This window comes from Terrapene carolina, unplaced genomic scaffold (assembly GCF_002925995.2).
Source record: "Terrapene carolina triunguis isolate 2854851 unplaced genomic scaffold, T_m_triunguis-2.0 Scaffold35098, whole genome shotgun sequence".
Classification (NCBI taxonomy): Eukaryota; Metazoa; Chordata; order Testudines; family Emydidae; genus Terrapene; species Terrapene triunguis.
The window spans coordinates 2703581-2721103 of record NW_020699449.1 but is presented as its reverse complement, the minus strand read 5'-3'; the positions used below and the strand labels follow the sequence as shown (position 1 = coordinate 2721103).

At 40.6% G+C, this 17523-nt stretch overlaps 1 protein-coding gene across 1 annotated transcript in view; it reads right to left on the bottom strand.

Moving 5' to 3' along the window:
• Positions 1-369: 369 nt before the first annotated feature.
• The window catches only part of LOC112114759 (S-methyl-5'-thioadenosine phosphorylase), a 65851-nt gene continuing 48697 nt past the window's right edge, over positions 370-17523 (bottom strand). The window contains exons 5-8 of the mRNA XM_026646523.2: positions 12714-12816; positions 9700-9939; positions 7026-7148; positions 370-1470 (exon numbers count right to left, since the gene is read on the bottom strand). Of these exons, the coding sequence (XP_026502308.1) occupies positions 1432-1470; positions 7026-7148; positions 9700-9939; positions 12714-12816 (505 nt within the window). The 3' untranslated portion in view covers positions 370-1431. The remainder of the gene's footprint in view (positions 1471-7025; positions 7149-9699; positions 9940-12713; positions 12817-17523) is intronic.

The following is a 17523-nucleotide window of genomic DNA, read 5'->3' as shown; positions in this document are numbered from 1 at the left end:
CCAGTATTTTTGCCATCCAAACAGCTAAACTCAGTTATCTGAATAATGTCCAGAAATAAAACAAAGCCATTCCCACACAATTTATAGAAGCAGGAGGTTACATTTGGTTTATTTATTAGACAATCAGCAGCAGATTACTTTCTTGAAGGCAAATTGTATTCATTCTGTGTATGCAGTAGAAGATGTAGAGGTGCATGAATATATACATTGGATACAATCAACAGTAGATACATTCATCACTAACATAGTTGTAAATCAGAATAAAACTAAAGAAAAAGAATTCTGTAGACAAATGTAACAGAAAATGCTACCCCTGGTGCACAGAACAGACAGTGGCATCAGGCCAAAATGGTGTGCTAAAGTTGTCACTTCAGTTTTAGTTAATTAGGGCCCGAGCCAACTCCAATGAAGACAATGGAAGTCTTTCCAGTGACTGCAGTGGGCTCTGGATCAGATCCGTGATGCACATTATTCCTTCCCACACTCAAGCAGCCCAAGCTAAAATTGAGACACATAATTTCATAAAGTTTCATGAGTCTAATTTTTTTAAGAGATTGAAATCCAGACTCCATTTTGCAGGAATATTTATGGACCTGTAAAGATCTGTGCCTGCAATCAATTGCAGACACAGATCTAGATGTTGGTCTCCCGACTTGCTCATGCAATCAAGTAAACATTTAAAATGGTGACATTTGTACTCAAAATTATTGCTGCTGCAAAACAGCTGGCACAGTTTCTTATGGTGAAACAGTATGGCAGCAAAAGTGGACATGCTTTTAAAATCTGGGCTTAAGATGTCCACGTTACAAACCCCACAGCAAGCAATTTTTTCCATAAGAGAACAGTGAAAATCAATACAGGTAAAATATATATAAAAAAAATATAAAAATACTGCAGTGTATTTTCTTAAGTAACCTATAGTCCTTCAGTTATATTTTTGTGATAAAAGATAGTTTGCTCTCAGAAAAAGGAGATAGCAAAGCAACTAATAGCTCTGTCGTTTTAACTTTCTGAAGTCTTTATCTTTTTAAACTGATCAATAAGAGTACACAATCTAACCCCTCCTCATCTCTTACCTTCTTCCAGGCCATGAGCTATTATTGAGCAAAGGATGAACAAAGCACTCTTTCTCATCTGAAGTTTGTAAACAAGAACAGAAGTACTAGGATCTTAAATATGATAATTTGTTATGGAATGCTTATCCCATTGCCCTACCAGTTCATACAATCAATACATTCCAAGGCTATTGGTAAGTTCTTCAACAGTCTTTACCATGATACTTTACTAGCAGACAAGAAATAGACCAGTGCAACATTTACTGTATTCTTTCATGCTAAACATCAAATTCCCAAAATATTGTAACTGTTAGATGTTCAAGACTGATCCTCTCCTTTCTTCTGAGCATTCAAACTTCAGAGCCCATCCAGGCTTTTAATGTTTTGGTAACATGACTGAGCACTGCACAGTACACTGAAATACAAAATCAAAACAGTTGAATACACCCTATCCCAATATACACACACAAATAACTTTAAATTTTAAAGCAAAGCATTCTCAACAGCAAACCATGTTGATTGCATGCAGATTAGAAACGGGTATGAATTCTCTTGATGTGTGCTTGTTGTTACAAATCAACTCCACAAAGTACTAGATTAAAATGAATACTTAGCTTTAAAAATTAAAGTTAAGAAAAGTCCCATATTTGGGTACTTTAACTGTTTGAAAAGTAGCATATTGGTCATACCCATTGGATTTATAGAAATCTAAAAGTAAACTTAATCCTAAAATTCTGAAAATAACAAAAATGCTAAAAAAGAAAATGAGTTTTGCATGTTCCTTTAACTTATGTAAAAAACCCCGAGCATCAGAAAATTGAAAGTAATGAGAAACAATTGTTTTCCTTAAGCTAGAATGCAGTGAATACAATGCTCATGAAACTTAGGGACTGGCCTGGGCCAAGCTGAGCATCAGAGTCTGAGGCTAGGTCTACACTACAGCGGGGGGTCGACCTAAGATACGCAACTTCAGCTACGTGAATAGCGTAGCTGAAGTGGCGTATTTTAGGTCGACTTACCTGGTTGTGAGGACGGCGGCAAGTCGACCGCTGCCGTGCCGCCGTCGACTCCGCTACCGCCTCTTGCCGCGGTGGATTTCCGGAGTCGAAGGTAGAGCCATCAGGGATCGATTTTATCGTGTCTTCACTAGACGCGGTAAGTCGATCCCCGATAGACCGATTGCTACCCGCCAGATCGGCGGGTAGTGAAGACGTAGCCTGAGAGATGTTGAGCACTCAAAATTTCCACTGAGTTTAATGGGAGAAGCTCGGCCCTTTTGGACCAACTCCGTGATCCTGCAGTAAAACCTGTAGGGAATCCCATTTCACACGAGTACTTTTAATCACATAGACTTCATTGAGACTATTCCCATGAATACAGTTACTCATGTACATAAACTTTTGTTGGCTCGGGGCCTCAAAAGAAGCAGGGATATTTTTGAAGCTATTGTTTCTAACCGGGCAGGCTTTGCCTCCCCACCATTGACTCTCTTATGCCGAGTTACAAATGAGGCATACCCTAAGTAACATACTTAGGGTACAACTAAACACAGAGAAAAAAAAAAGTTAGCTAGGAAACACATTTTAAAGCCCTACTGTAGACAGGGGCAAGCTATATTTTAGCATGTGTAAACTGGTTAAGGAGATCCCTAACTCTCACCTACTATCCACCTTGATCAGCTAACATGTTAAAATACAATTTGCCCTGTATACAATAGGCCTTTGAAATGAATTAGTTAAAACATCTAGGCAAGTGTGTGTGTGTGTGTGTGTGTGGTTGTGTGTGTGTGTGTGTGTGTGTGTGGTTTTTTTTGTTTTGTTTTTAAATGTACCCAAAACTCAGTGGAGCTCTGCATGTGCCAGTGACTGGAGTTTGTCTGTTTGGCACTCACTGCAGAATCAAGGCCTTTGTGTGAACAGACTTCCCTACATGTGCTCTAGAAGACAGATCAGGCTTAACATGAAATTTCCTTTCTATCCTAGTATTGAGCCTCTCTCAAGCCAAGACTGCTGGTTGTGTCACATTGTGTTAAACTGTATTGTGCTTTTGTGTTGAGTCCAAATGACACCATCATTGATTGTCACCTAGCCCACGAGTTGAAACTCTGGTCATCAAGGAGACTGAGTTTTTCTCTGTCCAATGTTTTCCCTAATCAAATGACTAACAAAAGATAGAATATCATAGTAACAAACTCAGACTACCTCATGGATATGCTAAATAAGGAGCAAGTCTAAACATGTATCAGTCAAAGGGCTATTCATGAGAATCAGCTGAGCTTTCACTTGCTAAATATAACTATGTAGGGCTCTACATAGTTTACTTAGCTTTGTTATTGAAGCATCACAAACACAAGATCTGTTTTCAAATCAAGAGTCTCCCATCATTTATGCAATTGATTCTGTGTTTGGGCTTACAAGTTAGTTAACATTTTTGGTATTTCCTGGCTGGTGGCACAAACACAATGATATCATCATGTCCTGTACTGGAAGCCTACAGGCATTCTATCCCATCTGTTCCTTAAAGGAGAAGCATTAGTACAATTGCTATGCCTTCAGAGAGGAAATTATTATTAATGATAATTTATGAAGGCTATTAAATACACTAAGTCTGAAACAGGGGTGACTCCTAGTTTGACTCCATACAACTTTGATAATATATAAAATTGGCCTGTAGATGAGCTGTATGCAATGTTATTGTAGCCATGTTGGTCCCAGGATATTAGAGAAACAAGGTGGGTGAGGTAATATCTTTCACTGGACCAATTCCTGTGGGTGAGAGAGAGAAGCTTTCAGGCTGAAGAAGAGCTCTGTGTTCGCTTCAAAAGCTTCTCTCTCTCATCAACAGAAGTTGGTCCAATATTTCCTCACCCACCTTGTCTCTCTGTAGATGAGCTGACAGTTAAAAAAACAACAACAAAACACCCACATGAAACTGTTAAAGCTCATTTTTATATCTTTGACCTCCAACCTAAGGTTCACTTTCTTCCTCACTGAGGAGAGGACATGGGAGGGTGCTCAGAGATATATCTGAGAGCAAAAGACAGGAGAACAGGCAAGAGATGACAGGCAGGGTGAAAGATGCTATGCTGAAATCTTGTCACAGGAGTAGGAACATTTCACTCAACATCTCTGTTAAACATTGCAAAAACTTCTAATAGAGGAGGCTGGCCCATGCAGACTTCAGCTGCAAGATGTGGGGGCAGGAGAAGGAGAAAGAGGTAAATGCCTCCCTGAGTAAGTTTCCCCACCCACAGTTATGAGCAGAGGGAAGGAGAGAGAGCGAGGGGAGGTGGTGTTACCAGTAGGGGTTGAGGGCAAAGGCTCTGAACTCAATCTCATGCTTCTCAGAATTGCTGTTTACAGAAGCAGGCTTTTTACAGCAGTCCATAAGCACCCAGCTGCTGAAGCATGGAAAGGGTGGTTGTTCTTTCACCTGTGTAGCAGGGCCCCAGAATACCAGCTGGGATCTGGCACGTGCTGCCACTTTGTTTTTAGTTCAAGCAGGAAGAGAGGACAGGGTCAGAAAAACGAATGTAATCACAAAATAAACTGCTGACGTTTAAAGGGGGCAAACAAGAATTTACATGGAAGAAAGCTTTGCCTAGCTCCAACGTGGGAGAGGGGATTTTTTTAAATGTATGGTTCAACTATAACATACCCAGTGTATCTCTGTCCCTACTCCATCCCATAATTGCTTCTCTCCCTACCTACAAACAATAAGGCCCAATCCCAAATGTCATTTACCACTATTCAGTGCCTCAAAAATCCTCATCCTCCTCAACCTGCAGACTTTCCTACCACTTTCCCAAAGTGCCCCTGGCCTGGCACAACTTCTAATCCTCCTAACTTCCTTCCAGGACTCCAACCCAGCAATTCCTCAATTATTCACATCAGGTAATTCCCTATTCCTGATCCCAGCCCCATTAGTAGCTTCCAAGCCCCTCATCCCAAATTCCGAAAGCTACTCCCAGTATCCTTTTCTCCACTACTTAAACACTCAGACCTGACCACAATCAACATGGGAAGGACTGGAGCTTCATTGCTCAGGGCACAGGGAACCTCAGCTCTCTCCAGCCAGCAGCACTGCCCCACCCTGATGTACAAACTGACAGGACAACCCCACATCTGACACTGAAGTACACAAAGGGTACATCTACACTGCCATGAGACACCATGGCTGGCCCATGTCAGCTGAGTCAGGTTTGCAGGACGCGGGATAATGGGGCAGCCACCAAAACCAACCTTCTCCCCATCCCAATCCACAAGAATCATCTTTAGGGGAATAGACTCCCTGGTTCTGGGACCCCAGACATCTACACCGCAATTAAACGGTGCCTTAGCCCGAGCCAGCTGACATAGGCCAGCCATGGATGTTTAATTGCAATGTAGACATACCCAAGGTGGTCACGTGACACGGAAAGACATGTGACTGTGAACTTGAAAACGTCTGTGGGTCAAACAGGTCACTGGATCATTTTTAATTAAAACAAAACAAACCCAAAAAGCCTACAATTAAAAAAAAAAAAAAAAAAGATGGAGTCCGTTTCCCTGGGGATGATTTCTGTGGATTGGGATGGGGGAAGAAGCTTGACTTTGCTGACTACCCCCTGCTCTACCTGCTTCACAACGTCCCAAAGACTGCAGGAGGGTGAAGCGATCCAGCTGGCTGCCTACAGAGGTGTTGGGAGGAGGGGCAGCATTACAGGAAACTAAACTCCCCTCCCAGATGACAGAAAAAGATAAAGCGACATTGGGGCTTATCAAGGCTGGAGCAGGGAAGAGGTGAGCCAGGGACCCATCCCATGGTGTTGGATGGTAGCCATGCGAACCTACCCTACGGTCAATTCAAAGCTTAAATTTGTTTAAGGATTCATGCTTGAGTTTTGCCTGAGACAGTGTGGCTTTGAATAGGTCCAAAACATGAGGAGATGTGAGTCTTCACTAACTGGACCATATGAAAACACAGATTTTTAAAATAATATTTTTATTGGAACTTCAAATTTCAAGTGCTAAGGGAGGAGCACAGGGGAAGCCCTTAAAGTGCAGACAGATCAGCACTCAGGGACTGGTCTCGTTTACTGTCCCCAGGCCTCCCTCCCTTACACAGCACCACTCTCCCTAACACAGCCTCCTTCCCCAATACACACCCTTCATTCCGCCACACATATCTGGCTTGCCTCTGCTGCCTGCCTTCACAGCGCCACTCAGCCCTCTGTCCCCCTCAGCTACTCTGACACCAGAGAGTAAGGGAGTCAAGAGGAGTCGGGAAGTGCTTGTGCATAAGGAAGGCATGGGGAGGAGTAGGGAAAGAGATCAACATCTTAACATCCAAGACAAAGATTCTCTCCCCTAGGCAAAGGAATAAAGTGACTGGATGAAACAGATGCGGAATTTGCATAAGCCAACCCTGTATGTTTGTCTGAAATTCTCTCTCCATAACACTTCGAAAAGATATTTCCTTTTCACCCTAGCAATCCCGCTTTGTGCATCTACTGTCACAGTGCCAGGGTGAATAGAATTCTGAACATCTACACTGTTATCCTCATGTTACCGAATGAACAACTTTCCTTTTGCAAACTCATAAGTGCAATTAGGTTTAATCCTTCCCATTTGGCTCACTATTATTTTGAGCTCTCCACTGAATAGACAGGTAGGTCTGTAACGTGGAGACTCATGCAGATTTGTACTTTTCCTTGCTATAGGAGCACCACAGCTTTCATACATGTACTGCAGATGTCCCTCTACTTTTTGAAATACTTATTGTAAAACTGAGGCGAGCTGTTTGCAATAAAGCTTGTCAAACTCTGTAATGAACCTTTCTCCCCCATATTGCGACTTTGTTGAATCGCAAATTTTTTTAAACAGTGTTTTGAATAGCAGTATCATGGGCCATTCACTTACACAGCACGTACTTCTTTCCTTCCCCTCTCTCCCCCACCCCCCAAAAAACCTGTTCAAATATTGTGCTTACTTTCATGTTATGCAGAGTTTCTGTCCAGTCCATGGAACCTATTTGAGGTATAGCAGTAAGAAGTATGCTCGTTGCCTTGTTCGCATTTTCTTTCAGAGTCTTTAAAACCTTATCCACTGAAACCTAGAAATACAATAAAAATTAATGATTTTCTCACACTTGTGTGTAAAACAGATAATGTTCCGCAAAACTCAATTCCTAATTAAGCAACACCCTACATCCCCCATACAACTGTTTTAGCTCAGAACACATGAATAAGAACAAAAAATCCTCTATGCATTTTAAATTGAGATGACAACATGCCACAGAGGAGATCTTTTTAAAGAATCAATAGTTTATTTTTTTGTTATACTGTACAATGGGAGAGTGATTCTACAAAGTCCATACTCAAGATACCCCAATGAAACTGTTCACCAGAGTAAGGATTGAAGGACTGGGGCATTGGTGTGGAAATGGTGACATATGTTTACTCTAGCCATCTTATGCTTCATAACTATAATACTACTGAGCTGACACATCTGAATAGAGTGAGACCTCTTGCCACAGAACGTTTGAAAATGTAAAAAATGACTCTCTATACAAAGACAACCTGAGAGAGCGGCTATTAAGTTTTAACTGTAGGAAAAATTTCAGTGCTATTCTCAGGATGGCAGCAGCTGCAGTGTGGTGATTTTCATAGCCTCAGTAAAAGTTTCAGCGTTCTTTGTGAGGGTATCAGTTAGATTTTAGTGGGCCATCACTGGCTGAAATCTTACTGTATAATAATGCACACTGTAGGCACATAAATATTTTCAGTCTTCAAAAATGCAACTGAAGAATCTACAATATCCAATACAATATCCAATACAATTTTATGGGACTATCAATGCAGAAAGCAAGTGAAGGTCTCAGGGACCCATATCCTCGCTCCTGTTTGCCTGCATCTTTGTGAAAACATCTGTGCACAGACAGATCAATATTGCAGAAAACTGTTTCAATTTTGCAACAGATTTGTTCTTTCCAGCTCAAAACTATGTTAAGATGGAGATAAGGTTGAGAATGCATATAAGTAATTTAGCATAAAATACACTACAGGAGTGTGGTAAATATCCCAAACACAAGCACTGCAAACCCAGAAAATTAAGAGTTAAGGTTAAACTTGAAAGAAATCCAAATATATTAAAAGGTATGGAAATATACAGTTATGGAACCAAAACAACCTTCTGTCTAATAATGGAATCCTCCATGGAAAAAAGAACCCAAATCCATCTTTAAAAATCAGTTGCATTTAATCTGGGACCACATGCACCATTTTGCATTTATCATAATTGTATGGTTATCTCAGGGCATCACTACAGGACAGCAATAAGGCTTTTTAGATATGTTACCTGTGTTGTAATTTTGTTAATGCTACACTGTATTCCTCATATATAGCAAAGATATTGAATCCCAACTTCAAATGCAATAAAACGCCTCCCCCCCTTCCCCCCGCACAAACAAAAACTTAACTATTGAGCTTTGATCAGCACCTTCATAAATGTAGTAAGAGCAAAATTCTGCTACGGATGCCCTCCCTGTGACTTAAGTGGCAGCTGTGCACACACATCCAATAGAAGATCTGGCCCGAAATGTTGATTTTCTTTCATAGATTTAGAATCATTGGGGTAGAAGGGACTACAAGGGTCATCTAGTCTAACCCCCTGCCAAGATGCAGGATTTGTTGTTTCTAAATCATCCAAGACAGATGTTTCAAGGCCAGAAGGGACCACTGTGGTCATCTAGTCTGATTTCCTGCACAACACAGGCCACAGAAGTATTTTTGTATCCAGTCCAATAACTATTGGTTGAACAGGATGGTCTCTTTTAAAAGACATTGAATTTCAAATTAAAGGCAAGTGATGGAGAATCTACCATATCTCTTGACAAGAGATTCCAATGTTTAATGACACTTGCTGTTAAAAAAAAAAAAAAAAAAAAAGAAAAAAAAAAAAAAGCCACATTTCCAGTTTGGAATTATCTAATTTTCTGTATAAATTATTTTTTAGATACACTTGCTTTTGGGGGGCATTTTGGTTTTGGCCAGAAAGCTAGGAAATATTTAATATCAACATAAAAAATATAGAACCAGCTATTTTACGGACTTGCTTTGGCCATGTATTAACTAATATATACAACTGTCTCCATTTCTGCAAGTCCTACAGTTGCTGCTCCCATTTTCGGTGATGACTAAGGTTTAACTCGCAAGCACCATAAGCATTCTGCAGCTTAGTGGTTGTTCTTGAATATATGACATGAGAAAAGAGGTATAAGAACTAAAAAGGATGTGTTTTTTTGTGGAGAGCTCAAGAGACTAAGGACAAGGTCAGTTACAGGAAAATGATGTCACAACTGGCTTTATACACATACCCTGATTCACACAATAAGAGGTGAACTGTTTTATTCGTGATAAGAGAACTTTATGAAAGGAAAAAGCAGGGATATTGGGCTCAGTCCTGCTCTCACTAACACGTAAGTTATTTCAGAATAACTCCAATGACTTCAATGGAGTGAATTAGGATATAAAGTGGTGTAATTTGTCTGGTATAAAAGGGCCTGTGATTTCTATCAAGAACTGTATAACTTTATGCACTTGCACTACATATAGTTTGCCATAATCTAAAACAACAAGACCAAACAAAGCAGAAGCTTCACTCACGGCTTCTTCATGCTCCTTCCAGCAATCATAATCTGTTGCCATAGCAATACTTGCATAGCAGATTCCAGCTTCTCTTGCAAGAACCACCTCGGGAACTGTGGTCATGTTGATAACATCAGCCCCCCAGTTACGAAACATTAAGCTTTCTGCCCGAGAACTGAAACGTGGCCCCTCAATGGTGATCATTGTCCCCTTTGAGTGGCACTTGATCCCATGCTTCTTGGCAATCTCCATAAGAACCTTCAAAAATATTATCACAGAAATAGCACATTATTAATCATCCATGTGAAGACAGCTATTTCCTCATACAAGAGAAGTAAGTAAAGAACAAATATCTCTGTCTAGTGTGACACTCTTGTCTCTCATCTGAATAACTTTCACACAATAAGGCTGTCTTTATACCAGTAGTGGCCAAACTTACTGACCCTTGGAGCTGCATACAATAATCTCTTGGAAGTTCAAGAGCCGCAAGACACTCACAACCTGCCCCGCGAGGTGGCACCTGCCGGGGCTCGGGGCTTCATCCTTTCAGGGCGGTGCCTGGCTGAAGCCCTGAGACCCCCTTCCCTAGCCCCACCACCCTGCCGCAGAGCAGAAGTCCTGAGCTCCCTCCCCCAGTCTGGTAGGTGGAGAATAGGTAGGGTGCGGGGGGAGGGGAAAGGAGGGGACACTCTGCGAACCGCACTTTAGCTGTAAAAGAGACACATGTGGCTTGCGAGCCATGGTTTACTATGAATGTGAGCCTAATTTGACAAGTGTCAAACAAGGAAACCCACTCCCCCTTCCTTTCCCAGGGCTGAAAACAAATAGTTCTGCTGATGAGGACAGGATCAACTGTGTTTTAACATCCATTGTTGGAAAGGGGGCTAAATATCTGGATGCCTGCTCTGCATTGCTGCAGTGGGAGTTGAACTCAGCTGATCCAGTTTACACCAGTGGGATTCTGTTTCCAGCATTGGGTGAGAAGGCCAGGAAGCAAGTGTGTTTGATATGCAGGCCTTGCTTATAGTGAGACTTCTGGTCAGAACAAGTCTAAACAAGGTGGTAGTGGAAATGCTGGTGGCCAGTTTACACTACAATTACCACCATTGCTCCCAAAGGTGGAGCTGAACTGATGATAGCAAGGGTGGGAAATTTTAAGAAAAGTCTAGTGAAGACGAAGCTTAAGCATGTGGGGGAGGAAAGTATGGTGGAAATTTGGAGAGAAATCTATTGATTTGGAGATATGAGGGTTATATCTCTTAATGTCTTAATTCCCACACCAGTGGCTAAACTGTATGTTTTGACATACACTAGATGTTAGTCATTAGTCTGTGCAATCCTGACCAGGAATGCTTTATCGGTTCACTTTTACTATTTGTAAATTGTTTCCAGTGAGTTCCAATCTCTGAACTAGTATCAACTGTCACAGCCTAACTTATTCCAAAATAGTTTCCTTTTATCATAACAGAGAAAAGGATCATTCCTTTCTCATTCTGTATTTCAGAGCAACTTCTCTTAATTCCTGGATCAACCTTTACCATCATGGCTGCCACGCCCACTGTCTCCTGGACCCCAGACCTTCTTCATCCTAATCCTGAGAAATGTCCTGAGCAGACGGCCTGAGAGAGGCAGATGACATCGCCACCTCCACCAGTTCCGGCTGAATCCTGAACATCATCTCGGATGTGAGACCCCCACAAAATGCATCCTTTTTCCTTCCCTGCCTTATTTCTCTCTGTCCTATCTCCTTTCTTTTTCCTTCTGTCTAATAAAAGTCCGGCTCAGCTAGCCAAGACAGCATATTTTACAACATTGCTATAAGCCTGTGACAGAAAGAGGCAGATAAAAAAATGCTCTAAACAGCCTGATGGTGGTATGAGTTTGCCAGGTCTCAGAGTGGCTAACACGACAATGTGCTGGGACTGTTTTTCCAGCAGCGAGGTTGCACGTGAAAGTCAACACCAGAGACAGAAGCTACATTTCTATCTTGGCTGTTTTCTCTCTCTCCTTTGTGTGTTTGTCTTGGTTTGTCTTCTTAGGAACCTGGATTGGACTTTAACAACATCATCAATAACAACTCCTCCAGCACATCTCCTAGCTTCTCTTTTCTTCAAAAAGGACAATTATTGCCATCTTTAATACCATCTAAGAGACTGTCAAACACGATGGCTTTTCCTTATACACACTCTCCAGTTAAAGGAAAAGGAAACAAGAAATGTTAAAATGAAAGCCTTCTTCAGCTACTTTACATTTCAAATGCTTTAACTGTTTTTCCTTCTTATCTTGAATAAAAGGTTAAAAAGGATGTTTAATGGTGTTTGCGCCATACTAAGCAGGCCATGGTCTCTGTATACCAAATGCTGAACCTTGTTTAAAACTGTTTAATGACTGGGTTATGTTAACACTTTTAATTCTTTGGGCCCATATATTCCATCAGATTAATACAACAAGCCTTCATCCTGCTATGCCACATGCTATACATGGGTAAAGCTGCTCAGACATTGTGTATGGAAACAAGTGCCACATTGGTACCGTCTGTGAATGTTATGTTGTTATTTTTAATTATTTGTATTGCAGTAGCACGTAGGAGCCCGAGGCATGGACCAGGACCCTACTGTGCTAGTGCAGAACATACACTGTACGAAGACAGTGCCTGGCTCAGTTGCCCACAATGTCATTTCAATGGATTGGTACTCAATAACTTACAAGCCTTTCACCCCCATGAAAGTCCCTGGGGAAATCCAGGTTGCCAAACACTTTCTTAAACTAATGACTAAGCAATCGACATTCTTTTCCCTGGAAGACAGAACTTGGTCTGACTTTTTCATCATTAAAACACAAAATCTTTCATTTTCATGCCTAGCAAATTCTAATTTTATTTTTAATTTGATCAAATGCCTGAGACACAGGACTAGGGAGGCGGAGACTGCATCTGGATTACGGAACCACTTAGTTAGTCTATAGCATTATAAACCACAAGCGATGTCCAAACAACTTTTAAATATTTGATTTTTCTTATGAAATCCACTAACCTCTCTGGTTTTGGTGCAAAATGGCTCAGCCATTGGAATATGACATACTCCTGGAAGATTGGAATAGCACCCATCGTAAAAAGTGTTCTGTCTTTTGACAGTCCTGGAAAAAGAGAAGAGCATATTTAGAGATAGAAGCAGCAGGAAATTCATGGATGCTGAATGATTAAGTTGTCAACTGATGGGGAAAGAGCAAGAAAAATAATGTTAATAAAGATCTCCAACACTATTCTTTACCTGTTCTGCCCTGATATACATCTTTTGAAATTGTGGTGGAAAGGAATAAAGAAGTAGTTCTAGCAGTATATTATCAGTTCATTATAGAACATTAAGTTCAGTCAAATGGAATCTCAGTATGAATTACTTCTATAAAGAGATGACAATCAATTTTCAGTTCCTAACAAATTCCAGTTTGAATTACTCATAAATGTACCAAAAAAAAAAAAAAAAGCGCCAGTCACCTTACACTGAACGAATGGGCACTCTGGGGAACAAAACATGCACAAATTCAACCACAGCAATATTGAAATTAAAAGTCATCCTCTCTTTTCAAAAGAATAATATCCATGTCCACAGCTTGAAACTGAAAGAAGACTTTTCCCATTTGAAAAGGTGATTTCCCGTCCCTCCCCCCCCGGATGGGAAACTGCTTCCCTGCACGAAAGTAACCAAACAAACATGCAGCTCATCACAATGCAGAATTGTCCATCACTAACAATACATATTCTTTCCATTTTGCCATCTGTCAGAATTGTGACTCGGACATCATTACACCCTCATTGTGCTGAGTCTGCCCATTCAGTTAATTGGGTGGTGCAAATTCTCTGAAAACAAACCCTCTGAGAGTCATTCCTCACTTAGTAAGTGGAAAAAAGTCATTTGTCCTGTCATTTGACTTTAAGCTCAGGAGTTATTTGACTTGAAAGGTTAACTTCACTTTAAGTAACTTTTTGTTCCACCTTAACTTGATTTTTTCCCCAGTTCTAACACTTTAAACAAGTGGTGGCAGTCATGCATACAGGCATGAATATGTTAATATTATGTATACCTAATACTGATTTGTTCCACACTGAAGAATAATTTATGGGTGCACAAGATCAGAATCAGAATACATCAAGCGTACCATTTGCTCTACTTCCACACATTGTATCGGCATGAGTGGTACTGAATCCGCCCAAGATTTAACTTGAGCTTTCTGGTTTGGAAACAATTGTGCTACCATCTAAAGTTACTTCATGGCATTGAGAAGAATGACCCAAATTGACTGCAATGGGAGTTGTGCCCATGTATATGAAGGCTGAATTGAGCTCTATACAAAAGAACTAAGTCTGTGTGATTGTTTTTCTGTTCTAACAGTTGTGTCATTACAAAGTGGGAAGTTGCACATGAGCATAAACGTATGATGACGACAAGATACCATTAGCATACTAAATATTCTGTATTCCCACAGTACAACATACATAACAATAGGCAACTATTTGCTATTGGACCCTGCTACAGCAATGCACTGTCACAGGTATGGCACACACATGACTTGTTCCCTACTGGAGTTAGATACTGCTTTGCAGGTCTATAGTTCCTCCTACCTGAGGATCCCAAGGTGCTTCACAAATGTTAATGAATGTAAGCCTCACAACACTCCTGTGAGGTAGGGATTTATCCCCTCTGAACAGATACAGAAATGGTGGCACTGGGAGCTGAAGTGACTGCCTCATGTTCACACACTGAGTCAATGGCAGAGCGAAGAATGGAACACAGGTGCACCAACTCTCTCTCACGTGTCATAAGCACAAGACCATTTTTCTTTAACTTCTTTAATTCTCTCTGCCTTTTGAGTGACATGGTTTAGCTGTACTCGTTCAAAACACATGGGGGAGGGAGAGAGAGAGAGAGATAAAAGGAAGGGACAAGAGGGAAGGACACTTGCAATAGGATTTGTGTCCAAATCTCCTAGTAAGCTTTGAAAATCCAACTCATAGTTAAGGGTAAGATTTAGTCATGAAAGTCGCAGATTCTGTGACTTTACTGGACTTCTGTGACGCTTTTTGGCTTCAGCTGTCAGCAGCTGTAGCCTAGCCGGGCCCGGAGCTGGGACTGTGTGCCCCTAACCCATGGCAGCGGCTGGAGCCGGGGCTGTATGTTCCCCCCGCCCCCTGTGGCTGCAGCTGTCGCCGTCCCCGCCCCGTGGCTTTAGCCAGGACTGTGGCCCCTCCCCCCCCCCCCGTGGCAGTGGGGCTAGGGCTGCCAGTCCCTCTGCATGGGGCTCCAGCTGTCATTCCTCCCCCAGCCCTCCTCCATGGTTATTTTTAGTAAAAGTCAGAGACAGGTCACGGGCTCCCGTGAATTTTGTTTATTGCCCATGACCTGTCCTTGACTTTTACTAAAAGTAACCGAGAGAAAATCTTAACCTTACTCATAGTGCACAAAAGATGCAATAGATGCTTAACATACATGCAAAATAGGCAGGCCCTGCCCAAAGAACTCAGATAGGACAAATTACAAATGAAGTCAAATTACAGAGAAAATGTGTGTGTGGGGGGGGGAAGGGATATAATACAAAAAGATAGTTTTTAATATTTAAATTTGACCCTCATACCTAACATTTTACAATTTGTTGACTCTATGCTTGCCTAGTATATTTTTAATATTATACATTTTCCCCAAAAAGACAAAACTCTTTTTATAATTAAACCACAAAATTTTTTCCTTTTCATGCCTAATAAATTCAAAATTTCTTTTTTTAATTTGGTGAAATGCTTGTGACACAGGAGAAGAGAGGTGGAGATTGTATCTGTATTCTGGAAGCACTTAATCTATTATTGCATTATAAACAACAGGGGCTGTCCAAACACGTTTGATTTCTGTTATGAAATCCTCTAGCCTACTCTTTTTTAAATAATGATGGCCCTGATCCTGCAAACACTTAAGCCCATGCTGACATCTTTGCAGGATCAAAGCCAAAGTGATCACAAGTAGAAACATTCCTGGAACTTCTGATGAATGGAGAGTTGGTATCTCTCCTTGCTGGCCCCAGTTCAAATTTAATAAGATGTCTTATTTTGAAGGCAATGGGAGTATTCCACACTGAAAGTTATGCACGTGCACATTTGCATGATTGGGGTCTTTGTGGGTTGGGGGGAAGAGGGACTATGTTTTGTTTTGCTTTGTTTTTGTGACATTTCTCCACTTTCTGGAAGTAAAAAGAAAATGGGAAGAGAGCAAGAGAAAAAGGACAACATTTTTGATAATGCTATATTTGAAAAAATTAAAGTTTGTAAAGAAGGGGGTTTCCCTAACTGGGTTTTTAAATCAGATGTAGGAAATAATCCCTATTCAGGAAGGGTGCTTGCAACTTTAAACATGTGCTTAAATCCCACTGAAGTGATGGGACTTAAGCGTATCCGGAGAGGTGAGTGTGTATGTTCCTGAATAGAGGACATATTTAACCACATATTGTAGTGCTTTCCTGAGTCAGAGGAATAATTTTTGACCATATTGTATTGACTCCCCACTGCTTCACCAATCCTATTTAAAAAAAAAAAAAAGAGAGTTATGGTTAACATTTTTGAATGAAAGCACAACAAAAGCCATATTTGTGAACAATACGGAAGATTTTCTGCAAACACTTATAAAGCCTAAAGATTTAATGATAGATTCACACAAGTTTTCTCCTCCCTCATAAATCCTTCAGTGCCTTGCCACCTCTTTTTCAGTGGCACATCCAGTGTTAGGAGTATTTATTGTGTATCTTGTCAGTTTTGCATAGTTTGATGGCTAGGCTTTTTGGTTAAAGGGAGGAATTGCTGGTAACTGTGGGAAATCGCTCAAACACTGCCACCTGTGCAGCAGATAGAGGGCCAAAGTCTGAAGTCCTTCCTCAATTTTTATTTGTGCAAAACTTCTTTTGCACAAGTAAGGTTTAAAAAAAATTAAATAAGGGCTTCAAGACTTGGCTCATATTGCTTGCTCAGCTGCAATACAACTGATTCTTATCAGTTTTTTCATTTATATTTTAGCACCGGGATTTTACTAAGTGGTGATGTCATTTAAGTTCTGGTTTATGTTAAGAGGGGAAGTCAATATTTGAACAGTTAGTTTCTAGTTTTTCTACTTGTCTTTAAACACTTGCATGAACAATGTGTGCAGAAAACTTTGTATTATTAACATTGTTTGTAAAAGTCTCTCCTCCAAGTTACCAGTAAACACTTTTCTAAAAATATTTTAAATATTAAATTTCAGTGGCATGGTTTATACTAAAGTAGGCTTGAAGAAAACATTTTAAAGTTTAAAAAGAAGTACTATTCTCTTCAATATGAAGCTATTCAACAGCAAGACAGGTTAGCAATTTAAATTTATAAGCAAAAACTGTATACACTACATGAAATGTGTCAAAACAGTAACATAATTTTCTCTTTATGGGATAAAGCAGGGGGGCAACCAGAATCCAGCTCATTTAAGGTCACATACTCGTCTGTGATTTCCCTGTGTCAAGTGTCTGCCAATGAATTATTTAGAATGGGAGGAAATGGAGAACTAGATAATCCTCTTCCTGCTTGATACTAGTTTAGACATTATTAGCCAGTCACTTTCAGTTGAAATGATCCTGAGCAAATCCCAGACGGCAGTTTCTTGCTTAGCATATATGAACTCTATTTCTGCCCCTAGTTGCGGCTCATATGCCAAAGGTTATAGAGAAACCTTATCACGGAGTTTCAATATAGATTCAAACATGTGGGAACTGTTACCCCAGGGATAGATCGTGACTGTATCTACTCTGAGCATGTTTTCACACTCAGTGTGTCACAATCTC